We start from the raw sequence: 23,106 nt of genomic DNA, 5'->3' as shown, positions 1-23,106 counted from the left end.
AGGCCCCATATGTACACATGGCTCAACTCAATGACAAGGCTAATCCATACATGAACTAGGACCTCGTCCTGTCTTCACACCGCCACGCCAACCCCTCGTCTGACACATCCTGTCTTGTCAAGCCCCCCCCCCAACTACAGAACAGATTCAGAACAGTTGGTGGCCCTCCGGTTTATTTCATAAATCCTACTAATATCCCACGAGATTATATACAAAGAGGCCTTTTACAACATCCACTAAATGAGGTGTTAATCAAGTTGAGGTTACGTTCCTTGAAAGGGTCCAGGATCGCTGTAAGAGGATTTGGTTTTTATTAAAAGATTATGGGAAACAGAAATGCTGGTAACAGCACTGTGTAAATAACAGAATCTAACAGAACGCTAACATGCATTGCGGACTAAATGGCGTATCCAGGTTAGCATGCAAGCTAGTACAGTAGCTTATTATCCTTCACAATTGTCATTGTTTGAGCTGAGTTTTAGCTTCTCAAGGTTCATTATGCATCCTCTTCCTACATCCGCATATTTCGTTTGTGGAATACTTGTTGATGCCAGCAGTGCAGACATTGGAGCCAACGGACGCCTTACAGCACACGACTACAAATTCAAATGTCAAACTGTGTCTTTCTTTGAGAGACAAAGAAAGACACAAACTATACTAAACTGTACAGAACTACCTTAACACCAGGTTTGTTCATTCTCTCCACAGCGGTACCATAACAGCAGGAAAAGCAGCAGGGAGACCATTCCCTTTGTGAATGCAGATGTCCAAATCAACACCCGATTACATGGGGTGCATAAAAAACATGTCACCACTGCCAAAAGCATCTCTGCGAAGACGAGGGAAGATGGAGCTGCGTTCAGCCCAACTGTGACTCACATTATAGCAGCGAACGATAAGACACACCACTCTCTCTCACACACACACTCTCACACATGCAAGCACTGATCCCTGGTCCCAGCGGAGAAAAGAACTAGCTCTGATTCATCCGTATCTAAGTCAGAGGCTCAGTGAGCTTCAGAGAGGAAGAGGCTGGGGAGATCCAGGAGAACAAAGGAACACTGCTTATTATTTATGACACTATTAAAGCAAACTGCGCTAGCTTGCTACTGCATGTTAGCGCACAGCCACAGGATCAGCTAATATGATGGCTAATTAATTGCAGCATTACCGCAAAAATGGATGACGCAAGTGAAAGGGGGAAAAAGTAAGAAACTTGACTCTCGGCCCTGCATTAAAGACCAAAATTGGTTAAAGAAAATGGTGATAAATAAGAAAGTATACCAGTTAAATTTAAGGACCAAATAATTGACAGCTGTGCCATACAGACTGCAAAATAGTTGGGAAGAGATTTTCGATGTACTGATTCCATGGCACTGATATGCAAAACGACACCGGATTCTACATTATTATACAAAATTCTTGCAACCAATAGAATGTTATATATATGGGGGATACAACCATTCCAGCTCTGGAGATTTTGCTGCGAAAAGACAGAATCATTAGATCACGTGTTTTGGTACTCTCTATATGTAGCTTGTTTTTGGTCGCAAGTCCAGGAATGGCTGAAGAATTGCAACATTTACGCGGAGATAACTTTGCAAATAGCACTGCTGGGTGATTTGAAAAGTCATAGTCAATCAATCAATAATATAATAATACTTTTAGCAACAACAACAATCTGTAGAAACTATGAGAATAGAAAGGGTTCAGAACCTTTGTGAAACTTCACAGCACAAGTTGAAAAATATGGCAAATATAAAATAACAAAAAATGGATGGAGATACCTTAAGAGATAAACACAACACGATAACTAATGTAAAATATACTGTGTCCGTACAACGTATACAGGTTCAGAACTTTTCTGAAACAGCAAAGTTGAAAATATATGGCAAATAGAAGTCAAACTGGATGGTCTTCAGAGATAGATGGGAGGGAAGGTAGCTGAAGGATAGGACTAAAAACAAACAAAATATAACTATTGCAAAATACATTGTATCCGTAAAATGTATATAGTACATATAAGCTGGAAGTAGAAGCCTGAGTATTGTTTTCCATTAGTTTACTCCAATTAGGGGAGCGGGTGGTAGGGTTAGGGGAAAATAAAATGAAAAATATGCTGGCTACAGTGGCTAGCAGTTAGCGTTAGCATACTGTCCTGTACCTCACAGCAGGATGTGATGGAAAATGTTATGTTTGTGCTTTTCTAATAACCAATTTCTGTGACTGATTGAACAAATCCTCACTATCAGTATCTGCAATTTGGCAGTACGCCGAGGACCTTGTTCTGAGAATGAAAGATATCTTAGTTTCAAGGTTTCAGCTTAGAGAGAAGAGGCCTCGTGAGGTATTGGTCGGTCACATGAATGAAGCAAACGTCAAGGACTAATTCATTACGAATAAGTTAAAACATAACTTGTATGTAAGAGAACTAACGGGACTGCCCCGGTGGAGCTCCTGATCAACATGTGTACTTGGTGCATTGAGTTGTTTGGAAACTTTCCAGGGCACTGATAATAAATCATGATTCATTTAAGATTGACTTCGAGTGTCCCTGTGTAGAATTTCCATGACAGTGATTAGCATATGAAAACTAGCATAATGGACAAAAAAACCCATCTGCTTATGCATGAGTGGACAGGGATTAAAGGCTCTTCCAAATATGTAGGATCAATGTAGGCCTAACTCTACTATTAGGTCTAACCTTTACCAAATAGGCTACATGTGAGTGGATCCAATCACAGTAACTATTCGGTGAACACAAAACAAAACAAGAATCTTGATAACATTGCTGACATTTTGGACTGGACTCTCCAAGTGGGTATATTTCCATTTTCAAGACTTAGCCTGGGCTAAAGACTCATCTGACATATTACCCAGCGGGAAATGTCATATTCAGGTACACAATAGCTAACTTTGCTAACTTCAGTGAAGGATGGTCCTTGCCAAGTCTTTGTGTGGCCTATCCTAACCCATCATTAGTGAGATGAGTGCGGAGCAGCTGGTCTAGCGGTTGTGTTTAGGGACTAGAGGGGTGACGGGGCAGGGCACTGGGGGCTTTGCCCAAACAATACCCCTCACTCCCTTCAATTACAGCCTGACATAATTACCCCCCTCACCGTCAAACGCTAATGAGATGAGCCCCAACTGGCCGAGCGTGCTTGGGATGGTGCAAAGCTACACCAAATCTCATTTCAGAACAACCTCTCTACTTATAGGTCTCTTCTGGGAGGTGCAAATTAGGTTCGGATAAACAGGAGATTTAGACACTTACTCCAAAATGGCCTCCTAGAAACAAGGATTCTAGACAGAAAATCTACATGGATGGTTAAGCTGCCTAAATTCATTAGACACCATAAAAACAGAGGGGAGCAGTTGCTGGCCATTTTTTAACTGGAAACAATGGTTCCCGAATTCCCTCCAAAATGTGAGCCTATCCCGGGCTTGACCTTTCAAACAACTGGAATTGGTCGTACAAGGGCTTGCAAGAGTGGGGGACGATGAAGAATGGAACAGAGACATGTTGAGCTACACACCTGACACCCACTATTGATGCACAGGGTTGACTGATGAGTGTTAAATCCTTTGTGATGGAGTGAGTGCCAACTTGCCCTTCATCGATACGCTTGGGTGATCTTTAGTATTAATGCTCAGGGGAATGCCAAGCATCCTTCCTGCATGTCTTGGGCCACCTCCGTGTTTATTCCTGGCCCATGTGTCACTGTGCTCAGCTCAGGTTGCCTCTCCCAACTGCCGAATCATCTCCCTGGTAACCTAACACCCCGGTGACGACCTGGGCTCGACCTGCATTATGTAAAGCACCCCATGGATCTGGATGTCTCCACGGGGCCAAAATAAGAACCTGGGAGAATCTAGGCTTATGGTGTACAGACGGAGCCTGTAGTAACCTCGAGAGACTGACAGTTGCTGAAACTCGAGCATGGAATTTTACTGCACTGTCCCTGTCACTCCACAAGCAACTGCTGATCTGATATCAGGAGGACCTTAACCTCTTGAAACTCCCCATCCCGGATCCGGGATTGTGACTAAGCCTCAGGCTCATTAGCATAACGCAACGTTAACGATTTCTGAAAATCGCAAATAAAATTAAATGGATGTTTGCTCTCAAGCTTAGCCTTAACAAACTGTCATCTCAGATTTTCAAAAATGCTTTTGAACCATAGAAATTGACTAATTTGTGGGAGCAAAGCTAGCATAGCATTTTGTTAACATGGAAACAATTTTCACAAAAGCCAGATAACCAAATAAATAAAATCATTTCCTTTGAAGAGCTTCTGATGTTTTCAAACAACTGGAATTGCCACATACCAAATGGCAGTGTTTCCTGAAAGAGTCTGTGTGGAGGAGAAGAATGGAACAGAGACATGTTGAGCTACACACCGAAAATGCAGTCACCCACTATTGATTGCACATAATATGACTGAAACATGCAAAGTTGTTTGGAATCAATCCTGATGGAGTTTTTTCACATATCTCTTCATTGACATGCAGTTCATGGAATGCCTCTGTGCCCCATGGAAAAATACTGGCAGGTGACTTGGGCCACCTCCGTGTTTAGGACCTGGCGGACCGTGGTAAATGTGGTCACTGTGGTCAATCTTCCAAGATCTGCATACAAATACGTCACAATGCTGCAGACACCTTGGTAACCTAACAGAAAGGGCAGACTCATTCCTCTTGCGTTCACAGCCATATAAGGAGATCATGAAAGACAGAGCCTCAAATGGATCTTGTCATTTCCTGGATGCCAAGTCATCTTGGTTTTGAGAATCTCACGTTATGGTGTACAGAGAAGATATTTGTATTTCTGGACACGTCAGAGTGACTTTGAACAGTAGCAATTATATGCATAGTCGAGCATCTTTTTGTGACAAAATATCTTGTTTCCGTTTTTCTTCCAAAATGAAATGCTGCCACCATAAGTGAGAGGTTAACTTGGTCTTGATTAAGATGTTGGCTAGCAGTGTACCACCCTGTATCCCACTGCAGGCTTACCTCTGAAGCTGAGCAGGGTTGGTCCTGGTCATATACTGGATGGGAGACCAGATGCTGCTGGAAGTGGTGTTGGAGGGCCAGTAGGAGTCACTCTTTCCTCTGGTCTATAAAAAAAATATCCCAATTCCCCAGGGCAGTGATTGGGGAACATTGCCCTGTGTAGGGTGCTATCTTAACCCCAGTGTCCTGGCTAAATTCCCTTTCTAACCATGCCCAGCTTCCAATGAGCTCTTTCATCCCTGTAACTATTCCCCAGGTTGTTGCTGTAATGAGAATGTGTTCTCAGTCAACTTATCTGGTTAAATAAAAATGTCACCTTACATGGAGTAGTTAACCATGGCAGAACATTACATCAAACATTGGGAAGAGTCTTAAACAGGAAATTGACATGACCACCAATCTGTTCACCTCTGCAACACAACCTCTCAATAAAAAGCTTTACAGCCAACCATCTGATGGGCCTGTTTTACCCAGAACCACCGTGGTGAAGCCAAAGGCACCCCTGAAGTAATTATGAGGCTTGCTGCTGTCACGGCCATGTATAATTAGAGAGGAGGGTCATGGGGCGGCCTGGTTCCAAACCGGAGGAATTTCCTTCGCCTTGTTCTAGGTCGGCAGCGGCCGAGAGCTAATTTAGAAACGGAGGGATTCTTTAGAAGGGCTCCTTGGTTCTCCAGAGGTCTGGAAAACTGTGTCGTCTGTTACAGGTTGGTTGACTCAGAAAGCCGGATGTATCAAATTCTTTGCTCAATGCTATTTTCTCTCAAGGTTATATTTGACCGAAGAGGGACGGTAAAGACGCTTCAACCTATTTTTCCGGGTTGGATCGTCTTGTGGAAAAACAGGTCACCCAAAGAGTTGGAGAAATGGTTATCCGACAACCAATCAGACACAGAGATTTCATCGAGAGACAGGAAGAGGAAGCCATAGGCGATAGATGATCACTTACAAACGCAGCTCTCAAGAAGATGATGACCTCACACAATCAGGAAAGACATTCCCCCTCCTCAACAGACATCTACCCTGCCCCCACCCCAATGGATAGTTATCCTGCTGAATAGCCACAGCTGTACAACGGAATGCATTCAACTGAAATGTGTCTTCTGCATTTAACCCAACCCCTCTGAATCAGAGAGGTGCAGGAGGCTGCCATAATAAACATCCACATCTTCGGTGCCCAGGGGAACAGTGGGTTAACTGCCTTGCTCAGAACGACGCATTTATACCTTGTCAGCTCAGGGATTTGATCCATCAACCCTCTCGGTTACCAGCCCAACGCTCTAACCACTCGGCTACCAGCTGCCCCTGAACACAGTCCATCTCTGCACTTATACTGGGTGGCCGGAGCCAAATCATTTAATCACGGATGTAAATATCCAAACCTGCTAGTTCTTCTAACACTAGAAGTCTACAACACCCTAAGAATATACTCTGAACTTTTCAGCGCTCAGGTAAGCACATGTATGTGCAACCCTGAAACAGAACTAGCCTGCAGCTGACTTCAAGCACCAAATCAGATGGCTCTGTGCCGGATGCCATAGACAGCCTAGAGCTCTGGCTGGGATGGATGACCTATATTTACATCAATATTATGTCTGGAATTCTGAGCCTGGACTGAGCCTCTGGTATGGCTACAGCACCCATTGGTCTTTGGCATCGGTGTCTGCACAGCTATTGGTCTTTGGCATCGGTGTCTGCACAGCTATTGGTCTTTGGCATCGGTGTCTGCACACACAGAAACCAGGGAAAAGGCAGAGTGACCCGGATGCACCCATGTCCCCAGGCGACGCCAAGCCCATCCACCGTATCCTACATCCTAATGAACAGGAATTAACTGGAATAATTACGAAACCCGCGCGAGGAGAATAGCTATCAAAGGCACACAATTGAAACACGCACAACAACAAAAAAGCATGCGCGTTACATAAGCGTGCTCTGCAATGAAGACGTTGTTTAAGGACGTGTAAAGGGGGATTGAAATCGAGCCGCTTGTCTGGGTAAACGTCAGACAGAGTGACGGAAAGAGAGAGCGGGTTGAGGAGTACAGCAGATAGCAATCTCTTGATAGGGGGGTGTACTGAAAGGGTATACTGTCAGTACGTTTGGATTGAATTTGTGTAAAAAAAAACAAACAGATTGTCCCCATATATGAGGAGCAAAATGGAGGGTGAAAAAAGACGATAAACCAACTGCAGACTTGATGCAGTGGCTCCAGGAATAGAATCCTTCCTTCATGTGGATCACAGTCTGCACAGACACAAACCGTAGGGGTTGAAGTAAAAACACCAGCGCTGCACAAATACCACCCTTGAAACCACAACTATACATCGAGTTAGAACAAGAGCAATTCATTGTGTCACTGCTGTAAGGAGAGAGGAAGATTTCCTATGAACTCAAATGTCACCGCAATGACGGGAGGTGGAAATGTGTACAATAGAATGCAGGCGATCCTGCACACTAGGGGTTTAAATAGCCAAAAGGGATCTTTCAAAATGTCCAGTCCAATGTCCAAACAAAACAAATGGGAATAACTGACAATTCAATCATCCCTTAATCACTCGACCTTTGTTCCATTTAATTACAGGGTTGAGTGGATTTAGCAATCTGAGTTTGTCTCATGTTAGCCTGGCTACAGTATCGGAAGATACAGCTCCTGATCCATCTACTCAGACATTACAGACATTGTCAAGGCAGAGCTGCCCTACTTCAGAGTCCAGCTCTCTCTCTCTCTCTCTCGGCCTGTATCCATTCACATCTCCAATGGTTATGGCATTCAGTTAGGGGGGGGGGGGGGGAGAAAATACAAAGGAAACAATTCAATATTTGTGGTTTAAAAAAGGCAGAGCCTGTACAGGTCCTCCTGGGTTGGTGAAAGGCAAGTCGATGTTATCTTACGTTCTCCTAACACACCAGCCAGCCTGGAAGGATGAAATAGTAGCAGCAGAGATGACAAAGTGAGGAGAGTTGAGTCTGACCTTGTTTCTGGACCTACGCAGTACCTGATGCGCTGCCCTGCAGGTAAGTAGCTCAATTAAAAGCAGAGATGCTGCGATCAATCGGAGTCTGCCAGGCCCTGTGTTCATCAACCGGCCGGGGGAGTTGGGGGGGCTCAGTATTAGTTAGTTCCCCACAGCACACACACAGGCAGGTGCCTCAGAACAGCTCTAGATCCACCCAGGCTCCACGAGGTGACAGACAATGTGCCCTAGCCCGGCCCAGTGCCTCTGGCTGGGAGGTTGGATGAGGGAGGGCAGGGTGCCGACTGCTGAGTGCTGAAATGTAGGCCAGAACAATGAAACTCCGGCCTGTTGTTCCGCAGGTGAGGACAAACAGAACATCGGCGCAGTGCTATATTCCATCATCGCCAAGGGTACCAATTAGGAACTGTTGACTGCTTGTGTCATAACTAACTAGAAGGGTTCCCAAGGTAACAACACTTCCTTCGGGTGTGTGCTGTCTGTGTACATTCAAGTTGCTAGGGGGGCTACTGGGACACAGAGTTCTCTAAACTGAAGGCGCTGCTATTGGGAGAGTCATTCTCCTATTCATCTCTCAGAAGGCAGTGACATTCACAAGCGTCTGAAGCTTTCTCTGTGTGTGTGTACGCTCCAAAATACATCTGAAAACACTCTGCAAGTCCTAACGAGATGCTAAATGATTCTGTGCATTTGTTTAAATGATCCCAACAAAGCAAGGCCTTGAGCAGATCTCCGCAGCACAGCCCACAAAATGTCTCGATGACCTGAATATGTAGAGTCTTTGTTTGGGTAGCCCTAAGGCAGACTGTGGCTGGCCAGCTGTTAATGGTTATGGTGGTTGTGGGAGATGGGTGGCCAGTCCAGAAGCTCCAGTCCCAGACACAGCTCCCCAGGGAAGGTAGAGGGTAGAGGGGGCTGGGCTGGGTCCTGACATCTGGAACTGTGGAGGTTACGACCGCAGTACAGACAGGGGGCTGCCGACAACATTCTCTAACCTGGCAAAGCCACAACCCCCTCCCCTATTAGAAACTATTAGGCCAAGTCCTACAGTGGACTTGTTGATAAGCAAAAGTTTGCCACAGACTTCTTGTATGTTCATGTTGAGCTGGTAGGAGTAGTATGCAGTAGCGCAGGGAGTAGGGCCTACTCAATCCAAATGTAAGAGTTGTAGTCTTGACGATTGGAAAGAAAACATATTTCCCAATGTAGCTAGAAACTAGGGAGAGAAACAGGGACATGCAAGAAGTGAGTCCCGAACCACAAAAATAGAGTGGATTTTGGAGTCTCTACTAAATCTCAATTTAATTCCTTCCAGTGATCCAACCAGCTAAGCCACTACTGCCAAAAGGACATGACTTTAGTTTCCATTTATGTCATCGTTACTTTCCAATAGAAAGTGAAACATCCTTATCCGGGAACAACAGTGTGGAAAGAGTTGGACTAGAGTCCGTAGCTTCAGAACTAGTCATTTATATAACATCAGACTCTTAGCTAGAAGATGCAGTGAAACTTAAAATGGGTCATACACGAGAGATTCTCTCGCTCTCTCTCTCTTCTGTTGCTAATAATGCTCGTATTGTGCTGTATTGTTCGTGTTATGGAGGAGTGGACCTCCTATATATGATGAGAGTCCATACCTTCCACACTGTCGGAGCAGGATGTGCCGATGCCTGTGTCACCGCTGTCAGAGGCACCACTGTGGCGTCTCCCACGGTTACTGGTACCGGGGGCAGAGGAGGTACCCTGCCATGACGACTCACACCCTGGGACCCATCCAGGAGGGCTGGTGTTGGAACCTAAAAAACAAGACCCCCAGTCAGGGAAGAAGCATTTGTTAGAAACACTCACTACACTGTACTAGTCTGTTTCAGCACCAACAAAGGTCAAGCCAACTTCAACTTTAACAATCCTGTGTTTTCATAATAGATTCAAATGAACAAGCCTACCACCCATGGTAGCCCAACAGCTAGGCCAAACTCTAACATGAAGCCAATAAATGCTGTCTTGGTGGGTTACCTTATCTCTAACCGATAAGAGGATCGGGATTGTTTGATCGTTATTAAAGTCAGCAAATAGAATCTGCACAGCTAGAGACCCTAATAACAGCTGTGAGCTTAGCTCAACTGGCATATGTTTTGGTTGGAGACGGACTAACTACATTTCTGTTGCTCTACACCCCCTTCCCCTCCTAGTAAACACACAACTAGTTGGCAAAAAAACAGACTCAACAATCCCTGAAGTCTGGTTGTATGCTATAACTATGCTTCTTTCCTCTCAATTACAGTCAATGTGATTGTGTTATACAGTCAGATATTTAAAAAAGAATGTATTTAACCTTTATTTAACTAGACAAGTCAGTTAAAGAACACATTTTCATTTACAATGACTGCCTACCCCGGCCAAACCCTAACAAGGCTGGGCCAATTGTGCGCCACCCTATGGGACTCCCAATCGTGGCCGGCTGTGATACAGCCTGGAATTAAACCAGGGTCTGTAGTCACGCCTCTAGCACTGAGATGCATTGCCTTTAGATCCCTGCGCCACTCGGGATAATATAGAGATAGTGGTACTGAGGGGGTAGTGTTAACAGTTGACTGATACAGTGGTAGTGCACATATTGACTAGGAAACACTCAGTTCCTGGGGGGAGAGATAAACCCGGTAGTACAACATGACACAGTGTCACTGAAATCTACCAAGCAGGGCTGTGGCCTATACGCTCAGGTCAAAAAAAGACTACACAGCTTAGATTTAAACTAGCCCAAAGGCCGGCAGATGTCTCCTTATCTTACCGCCCGAAGGCATAGTATGCAGTAGTGGAAAATGGTGTTTCTAAAGAAACGTATGCATATTTTCTCCATTTTGTTCCACCTTCTCACCATTAAATTCTCCATCCAGGCCTTTGCAGCCTGGATGGAGAATGTTTTATGTACGACCCTGTCCAGGGATACGCAGCCGCTGCATTTGGACGGTAAGATGAAACGACTCAATATCGCCATCTGCCGACCTTCGGACAAGATTTAAACCAAATGATGTTCCAATCCCAATACTGGATTTTTTCCCCCCCAACATTTCAGGGGAAGCTTCAAGATGAAAAACACAGATAGGACTGTTTAGTATCAAACAAAAACAAGGGATCGTAGATAAGTAAACCTATTTCTGAGATAATAACTAAGAAAAAAGGCAGAGGACTTTATACACCGTTGTGCTGACTGAACAAACACATGAGACACGGAAGCCAGACCAGAAGTGCCCACGGTACTGATTCTCTGTCTGCTCAGACCTCTAATCCAATTGTTTCCCTTGATTTACTGAGTCACAAAACACAAAATAACTTTTGCCTCCCGTGATATTCAGTTGTTAGACAGTATGCTAGGCCCTAGTCCACTGCTAAGCTACACCAATCCACAACTGAGCAAACCAGTCAGTCGCCCATTATGAAAACACAGTCCCCTCTAGTGAAAACAAACCCTCTCTCCCAGGCACATGGAAATGAAAGCTGAGGCTACACTGAAATATTTCCTGAGTCATTTCAGATGACAGGAGGGATTTTCAGTTTCAGATCCCTAAGGGATGCATTCAGGCACTTGTCCTTATCACATTGAGTAACTGTTATGTGTGTATGGGTCATGATTGAGGTCAGGTTAGACATAGTGAGGTTCGGGCAAGTCCCAAACACACCGTAATGCATCCCAACAGTCCATGTCTGTCTTTACACACTGCAGGGGCTGTATGTCCTCTTTGTCTGCAAACTATTCTGAGTGTGTAATCCGTTTAGACAGAAGTCATTAAGGCTGTCCTAGTTTGTGCCATCAGGCAGGAGGCTGAGGAGGGTGCAGCTCAGATGTGCTCTGCAACGTTTCTCCACATGAAGAGGTGACTGTCCTCCTGCTCTGCTCTGACCATCACCAAGGCCCTTGCTGAAGCACACTCCTGTTACAATGCAGTGTAGTAGGTGGCAGAATACTTTTGCTTATAGTTAAGACGTTACATCAAATTGCTCTAATGCCGATGTAGTAACACTATATTACTTCAGTAATAACGTTGCTACTTATCGTAGCCTACAGTTGGCCAATTGCGTAGTGTTTTGGGGGGTTATTACACAACAATAAGAATATTACATAGTTGTGTAAGAGGCATGGATAATTATCCAATCTACAGTGACCACATACCAGAATCCTATTTCTCTTGACACACTTTCCTTGACGCTCCCTCTCTCTCTACCAGGAATCAGAGCATCAATTGTGATAGGCATCAGCAGCAAGAGAGAGGTTGAACTAGACCTGCTACATGATCACTCTCCCATTTCTGACGTGTCTTAAATCCAGAGGTCTCTGTCCAGACAGCCCCTTACATCATCATGCCAAAGGCCTCCACTCCACTCCTGCATATGTGGCACATCACAAGTACCTGTGGTTTCTAGCATAATTCTGAACTCTGGAATCTCCCTGTGGATGTAACACTCGGTGGGGGTGAACCTACAGTGAGCATGGCTCAGATTGAGGTGATTGAGCTGTCGGATTCCAGTGGTCCACTCTCTCGAATCACTGCCCAGATATATTGGTCATTCCAAAATTGCCTACATTCTCAATATACCTGTCCTGAAATGGGGCCTGGTGAAACCACTCATATAAACTAGGAGTCCTTAAATAAAGAGGATCGTAAAATAACGATATAATTGATATGCCTTTTTAAAGCCAACATATTGTAACACTATGGAGAACAAGTTGATCGTGTAAATCCCTCATCTGTTTTATGGAGGAGTGCGCCCAGGCAATTTAGAATGTAGTACTTGGGTTTTGCAAAAATAGATAAGATTATTGAGATCACAAAAGCACGGGGGACCCGCCAAGCCCCATCCGCCAAGCCCCATTATGACACTGCAGTGGCTATGCTCATCTGATTCAGCAGTTTGATGGGCGCCGGAGAACATTACGCTTCGGGAGCATATCAAGTTTGTTGTTCGTTGTAGGCTAAATCAAAACGTGATGTTCTATTTGTAGGGCTGGTACTATATCTGTTGGCCACTTTAGATGATCTAGCTAGTAGGCTAGCTAGATTAATAGTTAACTATCAATCTGGCCAAAGCCACAGTAATTGACAGGGCGAGCTGTCAATTACTGTCTCACTGGACAGGAAGACAAAGGACGCGCGGGGGTCCGTCATAATATAATTCTAGGGACACAATGCCGCTAACTACATCACAATGTTACAATGTGGCTTGGCTATAGACATCTTTCGAATGTTGATTACAGAAACAGAAATCGTAGGCTATAAGGGCGAGCAGTTAGCAAAATGCCCCCGATGATGAAAGCAAATCCGCTCTCCGCAACCTGCATTATTTTGTCATGAACAATGAATTGATAGTCATCCATTCAAGCATTTCTGTTACAATGTCTCATCATCATCGATGTCTCATCATTATCAAGAAGCACCAGATGCTCCGGGAGAGCAAACGTTAGCAGCTCGCTCGCTAGCAGAAACCCTTATGTATTAGCTTAGCATCAGCTAGCTAGACTCGAGTGAAGGTTCACCGTTATACGAGCCTGATCAAGCCTCTCGTCTGGTCAGACATTATTGTCATAAAAATATCAGCACAGTGATGTTATTCTTGAATAAAATATAAATAATGAGATCTTACCCGTTTTAAAGGTATCGAACCCATCCTCAAATTCGTTTCTGCCCCACATTGTGACTGGTTTTATGCGCCCGATCGCAGTGGAACTCCGAGAATAGATCCCACAAGAAAAAAGCAAAACGTGATCTCACAAAAGATGGAAGATTCCTCAAGAGGTTGTCATGATTACATTGCGGGAAAGGGCAGTCATTAAAACTGAAACGAAACGGCTTCCTATTATAACACGTCTTCTGTCCAAAACGAGCTCCATAAATCTGAAATCTTGGGAAGGTTGACTGAAGAACTACTGTCGACTCCCTGGCAAGAGCAATGCATGTAAGGATGTGATCTCACTGAGTGCGTGCTTACAGCTCCTCTTCCCGAAAGGCTCAGTCTCCTCCCCCTCTACTCAGTGCCAAGGCCACTGCAGCTAGACAAGGGTTGAGTGTTCCTTGGCGACTCTAAGCATAGCCAACCGGGCATCACACAGTATTCTAAAATACTGATAACCGTTTCCCTGTGTGTGGCTTTTGGGATTTTGGTGTTGAGCTGCAGTATGCAGTCAAAGGCAAAGCCCCACTGTCTGCAGTCTTGACGGAGAGCCAATTGTACAGGTGCGCAGCGCATCATGAGTAAATTGTGACGTTTCTTGCGCGCTGTCGCTTTTTTTTTTTTTTGATATCCAGGTGAGGCCATGCTGAACGGCAATTAAACAACAAATTAATATATCTAAGGGAAATATACTTGTTACTGTCGTGTAATTAATTAATACATAATAACACCAACGTTCTACCCCAAGACTGCACTTCCATTAAGTAGGTAAACAAAGCAAGGTTACTGAAAAGAAAAGGATCAGCTAAGGTCATGTCAACTGGTCATAAGGTCATATCAGCTGGCAACTTCTCACAGTGAGATTTTTTTTGTTTACAGAAATGTTTGAAGCTCTGTGGAAGACACCTGGTCAAGGCTGCTAGACAGCAACACAGCAGTCAGTCAAGACAGGAAGAGGAGCTATTGAGTTGCCTAGTGGGGAAACCAGTGGGACCAGTTAGTGACGTTCCTAATTTTGTACACATTTTATTTAACTAGGCAAGTCATTTAAGAACAAATTCTGGGTGTTGCCATCGTGACCAGTGAACTGAGATAAGGCAGAGCTTTACCTAGCATGGACTTGTAGATGACCTGGAGCCAGTGGGTCTGGCGACTAATATTTAGCGAGGGCCAGCCGACTAGAGCATACAGGTCGCAGTGGTGGGTGGTATAATGTGCTTTAGTGACAAAACGGATGGCACTGTGATAAACTACATCCAGTTTGCTGAGTAGAGTGTTGGAAGCTATTTTGTAGATGACATTGCCAAAGTCGAGGAGCGGTAGGATAGTCAGTTTTACTAGCGTAAGTTTGGCGGCGTGAGTGAAGGAGGCTTTGTTGCGGAATAGAAAGCCGACTCTAGATTTGATTTTCGATTGGAGATGTTTGATATGAGTCTGGAAAGGAGAGTTTACAGTCTAGCCAGACACCTAGGTACTTATAGATGTCCACATATTCAAGGTCGGAACCATCCAGGGTGGTGATGCTAGTCGGGCTTGCGGGTGCATGCACCGAACGGTTGAAAAGCATGCATTTGCTTTTACTAGCGTTTAAGAGCAGTTGGAGGCCACGGAAGGAGTGTTGTATGGCATTGAAGTTCGTTTGGAGGTTAGATAGCACAGTGTCCAAGGACGGGCCAGAAGTATACAGAATGGTGTCGTCCGCGTAGAGGTGGATCAGGGAATCGCCCGCAGCAAGAGCAACATCATTGATATATACAGAGAAAAGAGTCGGCCCGAGAATTGAACCCTGTGGCACCCCCATAGAGACTGCCAGAGGGCCGGACAGCATGCCCTCCGATTTGACACACTGAACTCTGTCTGCAAAGTAGTTGGTGAACCAGGCAAGGCAGTCATCAGAAAAACCGAGGCTACTGAGTCTGCCGATAAGAATATGGTGATTGACAGAGTTGAAAGCCTTGGCAAGGTCGATGAAGACGGCTGCACAGTACTGTCTTTTATCGATGGCGGTTATGATATCGTTTAGTACCTTGAGCGTGGCTGAGGTGCACCAGTGACCGGCTCGGAAACCAGATTGCACAGCGGAGAAGGTACGGTGGGATTCGAGATGGTCAGTGACCTGTTTGTTGACTTGGCTTTCGAAGACCTTAGATAGGCAGGGCAGGATGGATATAGGTCTGTAACAGTTTGGGTCCAGGGTGTCTCCCCCTTTGAAGAGGGGGATGATTGCGGCAGCTTTCCAATCCTTGGGGATCTCAGACGATATGAAAGAGAGGTTGAACAGGCTGGTAATACAGCCTCGATTCAAACCAGGGTATCTGTAGTGACACTTCTAGTACTGAGATGCAGTGCCTTAGACCGCTGCGCCACTCGGGAGCCTCATATAAGTGTCATATAAGCCTGCCTACGAAAGGGTCACATTCCTACTAATGACAATTTTCTACGCTCATCCTGAAATGATAAATGGCACTTTGGGAACTTCCGATAAGCACTTGAACTGAAAACTGAACACAGTGGGTTTGTTTTTTTGCAGGCAGTAAATGTCCCTTTAGACCTAGTCCTCTCACTTCTGCTTTGCTCTCTTTATTCCCTATCACTTAGTTATGTGCTTCACTGTCCAGCTTTGTTCCTCTATTGTGGGAAAAAAACTACCGCTTCTTAGACTTACTTTCAATGAGAATTACAGATCTAAAAGTCACAGATCTATAAGTCACATTTCTATGTGAATTTGGTTGGTAGCCCAAAAAGTTACATATTGCAGCTTTAACCTAAACCCATACCAAACCCGTTATCATGAGAATGTGTATTTCTATACAATATTTCCTTGGGAAAAACAGACTACCATAATAATGTGTCAATAAGCAACTTTTCAGCAAACACAATTCCAAAACAGTTGGAAGTTAATATAGATACTTCCCTTTAAGTTTGAACAGAGGAGCTTCCTTAGCAACCTACCATGGTGCCAACAAATTGTGTCAAATCATTGTTCATGACACAGTAAGATCACAATATGACAGAGATCATTCCCTGGCCATCACCAGGTTTTAACCAAGCGAAGAATATTTGGAAGGAACACACAGAACACACAGACAAAAACATCTGAAAAATCACAGACGAAACATATGTAGTATTTTAATGTGAGCTGCAGTTTTGCATCACGGCCAGACTGTAAAATTGGTCAGCTATGATACCAGAGGACCGATCCAAATCAGTTCCAACGCTACAATGACATGAACTGTCTGCAGTCATTCAGCATGAGACCGTTTCAAGCCGAGGGGAACAGCCCCGATGCATAATTATTTGTGTACAGTATTGTCCCTGTTCAATTACCCATACTGTCTCAATTAAATAAATGACATTCTTTCTGTGTCTGCATACAAATGCAATTATCTCAATAGATGAGCTAAGCAGAGCTGCCAAAAGACATGAGACGCATGGGAAAGTGTGTGTTCTTAATCACTAAATGTTTTTGTTTTTTTGTCATGTAATTGAAGACTTATCAACACAAAATGATAGCACATGGTGGCACACTCCTCCTGCCCGCTTTTGATCAAGTTAACGCATAAACTATATGGCAAGTATGATGTCAGTGTAACAATGTTCATTGAAGTAAGGCAAAGATAGTGTTTTGTTAATGAATTTCATTCCCCCAAGGTTTAGAGTGTTGGCAAATTCAGCTCTGACCTAATAGCAAAAACATTAAGGGTCAAGCCCAAATCATACATCAATATCAACATTGGAAATTTGGTCAAAATTTATTCTAATGATATAAGGAAATGGAAAGTATGAAAACAGACCACAGTATTTACAGGTACAAGGACTTCCAGATGGCAAACTGTTATAAACAAGAACAAAACACAAAACTGAATCTCCCAACAGGTCTGAACATGACATGCATCACTCCAGCTTATTACACAATCATCCATTTCCATTATCAACATGAGTTATTGAGAACACTCTCCAGTTCACAGTCAACTAATTGACAAGATAGTATTTTGCGCTCAAAAAAGTGCTCAAAGAAAGAGGGTCACAATGTACAGTGCCTTCAAACAGTATTCATACCTCTTGATCACAGGAGGTTGGTGGCACCTTAATTGGGGAGGACGGGCTCATGGTAATGGCAGGAGCAGAATGAGTGGAGGGACTGGTTCAAATATATCAAACACATGCTTTCCATGGTTTCCATGTGTTTGATACCATTGCATTCACTCTGTTCCAGCCATTATGATCCGTCCTACCCCTTATTCCACATTTTGTTGCGTTACAGCCTGAATTCAAAATTGATTAAATAAACTCAGCAAATAAACTCACTGTCAACTGTGTTTAATTGCAGCAAACTTAATATGTGTAAATATTCGTATGAACATAACCATATTTAACAACTGAGACATAAACGTAACAGGTTCCACAGACATGTGACTAACAGAAATTGAATAATGTGTCCCTGAACAAAGGGGGGGGGGGGGTCAAAATCAAAAGTAACAGTCAGTATCTGGTGTGGCCACCAGCTGCATTAAGTACTGCAGTGCATCTCCTCCTCATGGACTGCACCAGTTTTGCCAGTTCTTGCTGTGAGATGTTACCCCACTCTTCCACCAAAGCGCCTGCTAGTTCCCGGACATTTCTGGGGGGGATGGCCCTAGCCCTCACCCTCCGATCCAACAGGTCCCAGACGTGCTCAATGGGATTGGGATCCGGGCTCTTCGCTGGCCATGGCAGGACACTGACATTCCTGTCTTGCAGGAAATCATGCACAGAATGCGCAGTATGGCTGGTGGCATTGTCATTGTCATGCTAGAGGCTGGTGGCATTGTCATGAGCCTGCAGGAAGGGTACCACATGAGGGAGGAGGATGTCTTCCCTGTAACGCACAGGGTTGAGATTGCCTGCAATGACAACAAGCTCAGTCCGATGATGCTGTGACATACTTTCCCAGACCATGACGGACCCTCCACCTCCAAATCGATCCCGCTCCCGAGTACAGGCCTCGGTGTAACGCTCATTCCTTTGACGATAAATGCGAATCCAACCAGCACCCCTGGTGAGACAAAACTGCGAATCGCAGGGATTGTGCGTTCCTGGTGTAACTCGGGCAGTTGTTGTTGCCATCCTGTACCTGTCCTGCAGGTGTGGTATTCGGATGTACCAATCCTGTGCAGGTGTTGTTACACGTGGTCTGCCACTGCGAGGACGATCAGCTGTCCATCCTGTCTCCCTGTAGCCCTGTCTTAGGCGTCTTACAGTACGGACATTGCAATTCATTACCCTGGCCACATCTGCAGTCCTCATGCCTTCTTGCAGCATGCCTAAGGCACGTTCACGCAGATGAGCAGGGACCTGATCTTTCGATTTTGGTGTTTTTCAGAGTCAGTAGAAAGGTCTCTTTAGTGTCTGACGTTTTCATAACTGACATTAATTGCCTACCGTCTGTAAGCTATTAGTGTCTTAACGACCATTCCACAGGTGAATGTTCATTAATTGTTTATGGTTCATTGAACAAGCATGGGAAAGAGTTTTTAAACCCTTTAAAATGAAGATCTGTGAAGTTATTTGGATTTTTATGAATGATCTTTGAAAGACAGGGTCCTGAAAAAGGGACTTTTCTTTGTTTGCTGAATTTATATATTATTCTCATCCATCTACAAACAATACCCCATAATGAAATGTTTGCAAATTTATTGAAAAATAAATACAGACCTATACAGTACAAGTACACATTTTGGACACCTACTCATTCAAGGATTTTTCTGTATTTTTTTTACTATTTTCTACATTGTAGAACAAGCAAAAAATAAAGAAAAATCCTTGAATGAGTAGGTGTATCCAAACCTTTGACTGGTACTGTAAGTATTCACACCCCTGAGTCAATACTTTGTAGAATCACCTTTGGCAGCGATTAAAGATGTCTTTCTGCGTAAGTCTCTAAGAGATTTCCACCCCTAGATTGCGCATCAATTGCCCATTATTCTTTTTAAAATTCTTAAAGCTCAGTGAAATTGGTTGTTGATAATTGCTAGACAACCATTGTCAGGTCTTGCCATATTTTCAAAACTGTAACTCAGGGACATTCACTGTCTTCTTGGTAAGCAACTTCAATGTATATTTGGCTTTGTATTTAAGGTTATTGTCCTGCTGAAAGGTGAATTCATCTCCCAGTGTCTGGTGGAAAGCAGGCTGAAGCAGGTTTTCCTCTAGGATTTTGCCTGTGCTTAGCTCCATTCCGTTTATTTTTTATCCTGAAAAACTCCCAAGTCCTTAACGATTACAACCATAACATGATGCAGCCACCGCTATGCTTGAAAATATAGAGACTGGTACTCAATAATGTGTTGTATTGGATTTGCCCCAAACATAACACTTTGTATTCATGACAAAAAGTTAATTATTTTGCCACATTTTTTGCAGTATTACGTTATTGCCTTGTTAAAAACAGGATGCATGTTTTGGAATACTTTTATTATGTATAGACTTCCTTCTTTTCACTCTTTTAAAAATCATGTTAAACACTATTATTGCAACTTAATAAAACTATCCATGCAACTTATTATGTGACTTGTTATGCACATGTTTGGGGCGGCAGTGTAGCCTAGTGGTTAGAGCATTGGACTAGTAACCGAAAGGTTGCAAGTTCAAATCCCCAAGCTGACAAGGTACAAAATCTGTCGTTCTGCCCCCTGTCGGTAACCCGCTGTTCCTAGGCCGTCATTGAAAATGAGAATTTGTTCTTAACTGACTTGCCTAGTTAAATAAAGGTAAAAAGATGTGTACTCCTGAACTCATTTAGGCTTGCCATAAGAAAGGGGTTGAATACTTATTGACTCAAGCTTTACGTTTGTAATTATTGTCTTTTTTTCTTCTTTTTTTTTACATTTTGTGGTATTGTGTGTATGCCAGTGACAAACAAATCTCTATATAATCAATTTTAAATTCAGTCTGTAACACAATAAATTGTGGAAAAAGTCAAGGGGCGTGAATAATTTCTGAAAGCACTGTCCCTGCACTCTAATTCTCTGTTCCCATAGGATAACACTTTGGAGAACCCTTTTGGTTCCATGTATAAGAGGGTTCTACATGGAACCCAAAAGGGTTCTACCTGGAACCAAAACGGGTTCTCCAATGGGAACAGCCAAATAACCCTTTTGGAGAAAAATAAATTAATTAAGAGTGTAGGATACGATTGGTCAATCACTACTTCTCATAAGTATTCTACTGTCATAGATAGTACAGTGATGATAACCACGGCCTCTGATGAGTTTGGTAACTGTTTGGGTCACGCCTGAACAAGAACACCTGTGTATAAGAGGAGCTAAGTTGTGCATGCATCTCTAGACACAGAGTAGACATGTTGTTCTGGATGGAACCCTGGCACTGTAGGACACCACAAACCGTCCCCACGACAACAGTAGCTCTTTCAGCCAAACAGCACGGCCCACTCCCTCCCATTCGGAGTCTGAACAGTAGACTACACTTCAGCACAGAACAAAGAACAGTTCACATTTACCAAACAATCCTTGGGCTGTTAAACAGTGCACATTTATGTGTGATTGAACTCGCGTCTTTGGTTATTTTCAGATGCACCTTTTATGAGCAGAAAAAAGACCTTCAATAAGCTAAGGTGACCAGATTTTGGAAATTAAAATGTTTGCAATAGTCCTTTCAATTTAATTATAATTTATTTATAACACACATTGATTACCCACCGGGGACATTTTTTGGGGACAGCTCTAGCCGGGGTCAGGCCACCAAAACCATGGACTGTACCCAGAAATTGGGGGAGTCTGGTCACCCTACAATAAGAGGTGGCTTGTAACTAGGCCTATTACAAAACCACATCTGGAATGTGTCTAAGTCAGGGAGAATTCCAATACAACTAGCTAATAATGGAATGCATTAATTACTAAAATATTGTTTAAAGAAAGCCTAATTCTCCAAAGCAAAGGACACACGTTTTGGTATCAAAGCAGAAGTCTGGCACTCAGCCCTTATTAGAGAGTAATGAACAGTCACTACCCAGCACACAAACACAACAATTTCCTCTCAGAGGACTCTGAATATCTCAGTGTTCCACTGACGACAGCAGGGACCTGCTATTTTGCTGCTGTTTTTCCCTCCACCACCTCAGATGAAGTGGATGACATGTAGAATTTCCAGATCATTGTTGAAATATATATCAAGAGGGACTTTGGGCAAACGGAGCGGTGTCAGAATCAGTGTTTTTGTGCATGTTATCAGCTTGCTGCAGACTGCTCCCTGCCCCCCACTTCCTGTCTCTCAGCCAGGAAACCAATGACTGGGCCTGGACACACTACTACAGCCAACCTGCACACTGAGCCCGCTGTCCTAGCACACAGCACTGACACATGTCAACAGAAAACCCTGGCCAGACCATGTGTTACACTAACATACCAGTACACTAGCATGACCACTACATGTTTATGGCTCATTAGCTGTTTCCATACCGCAACTTTTACACATTTCTGCCCGAAATAGTTTCTCTGAATAGTACAACGGATGGTGGTATGGTGCTAACAGAACTTGAGAATAAATCAACCACATCAACATGGGCTGTAGAATGGAATGCCAGATACAAAAATGCAAAGTCAAAATCTGTTTAAAGTAGCCTTAATCTCAGTTATATCCTAATAGAAGGCGAGTGTCCTCTTTACATATTCACATCTGTTTTAAATAGCACGCCCATATGTCTGTGCATTTCTTTTGAGGAGCTTGCTTTGTGAGTAAGTATACACCAACATGAACAAATATGAGAAAAGATTACGGGTAATACATCTATTCAAGTTTTAGAAAATCTACTTACACAAATTCTTCTTCATGAGCACTTCGGCACGCAATGCAGCAGCAGAGTGAGGAAGTGGTAAATGATTCAGAATACGTTGACATGAAACTCAACTCAGGAACTTGATTAGCCAACCACCTTCACAAAACACAGCAACAACACACAAAAAAAATACATTTTGAATACAAGCTGTGCAATGAGAAAGGTCCATGACCCGTACGTACGTCACTGTGATTTTGGCCTAGTTTTCAGGAAGTATTCATAATATAAAAGGAGTAAAACAACATTTAACCTTTCTACACATGCTATACATACAAAACAATTTCATACAATCTTTTGGCAGTGAAGCCTCAATGCAGAGGGAAACATAATCAAGGTACCAGCTTTATTGCAAAAAAAGTTGAAGCCTGCTTCCTTCCAGACAGCTAGTAAATCTGCCTCTATGTTCACCATTAGACTGGCTGACTGGGATGTTTAAGTACACTTCTAAAACCATGGATTTAGGTTACTTGTTAATTAGCCTTTTTAATTGGGTGTTTTGTCAGACCTTCTGTCTGTATCCATATAGATCAATAACGTTAGTCTAAGTCTACATTTTAGACTAGGTCTGGACAGCCAGACTAGACCCACGGTCTCTATTCCAAGGCCTCTACA

General features: G+C 43.6%; 1 protein-coding gene across 2 annotated transcripts in view; it reads right to left on the bottom strand.

The window, feature by feature from the left end:
* cep85l (centrosomal protein 85, like) overlaps positions 1 to 22,538 on the bottom strand; it is a 76,308-nt gene extending 53,770 nt beyond the window's left edge. Inside the window, exons 1-2 of one of the 2 annotated variants that reach the window (XM_064990966.1) lie at positions 22,474 to 22,538; positions 9,632 to 9,790 (exon numbers count right to left, since the gene is read on the bottom strand). In XM_064990966.1, coding sequence (XP_064847038.1) covers positions 9,632 to 9,790; positions 22,474 to 22,489 — 175 coding nt within the window. In that variant the 5' untranslated portion in view covers positions 22,490 to 22,538. Of the gene's footprint in view, positions 1 to 9,631; positions 9,791 to 13,634; positions 13,973 to 22,473 lie in introns of those variants that run through there. The other variant, XM_064990965.1, reaches the window with a different exon arrangement.
* Between the last annotated feature and the right edge of the window lie 568 nt (positions 22,539 to 23,106).

This window comes from Oncorhynchus masou, chromosome 16 (assembly GCF_036934945.1).
Source record: "Oncorhynchus masou masou isolate Uvic2021 chromosome 16, UVic_Omas_1.1, whole genome shotgun sequence".
Taxonomy (NCBI): domain Eukaryota; kingdom Metazoa; phylum Chordata; class Actinopteri; order Salmoniformes; family Salmonidae; genus Oncorhynchus; species Oncorhynchus masou.
The sequence above is the reverse complement of the archived record's forward strand: the minus strand, read 5'-3'. Positions and strand labels throughout refer to the sequence as shown.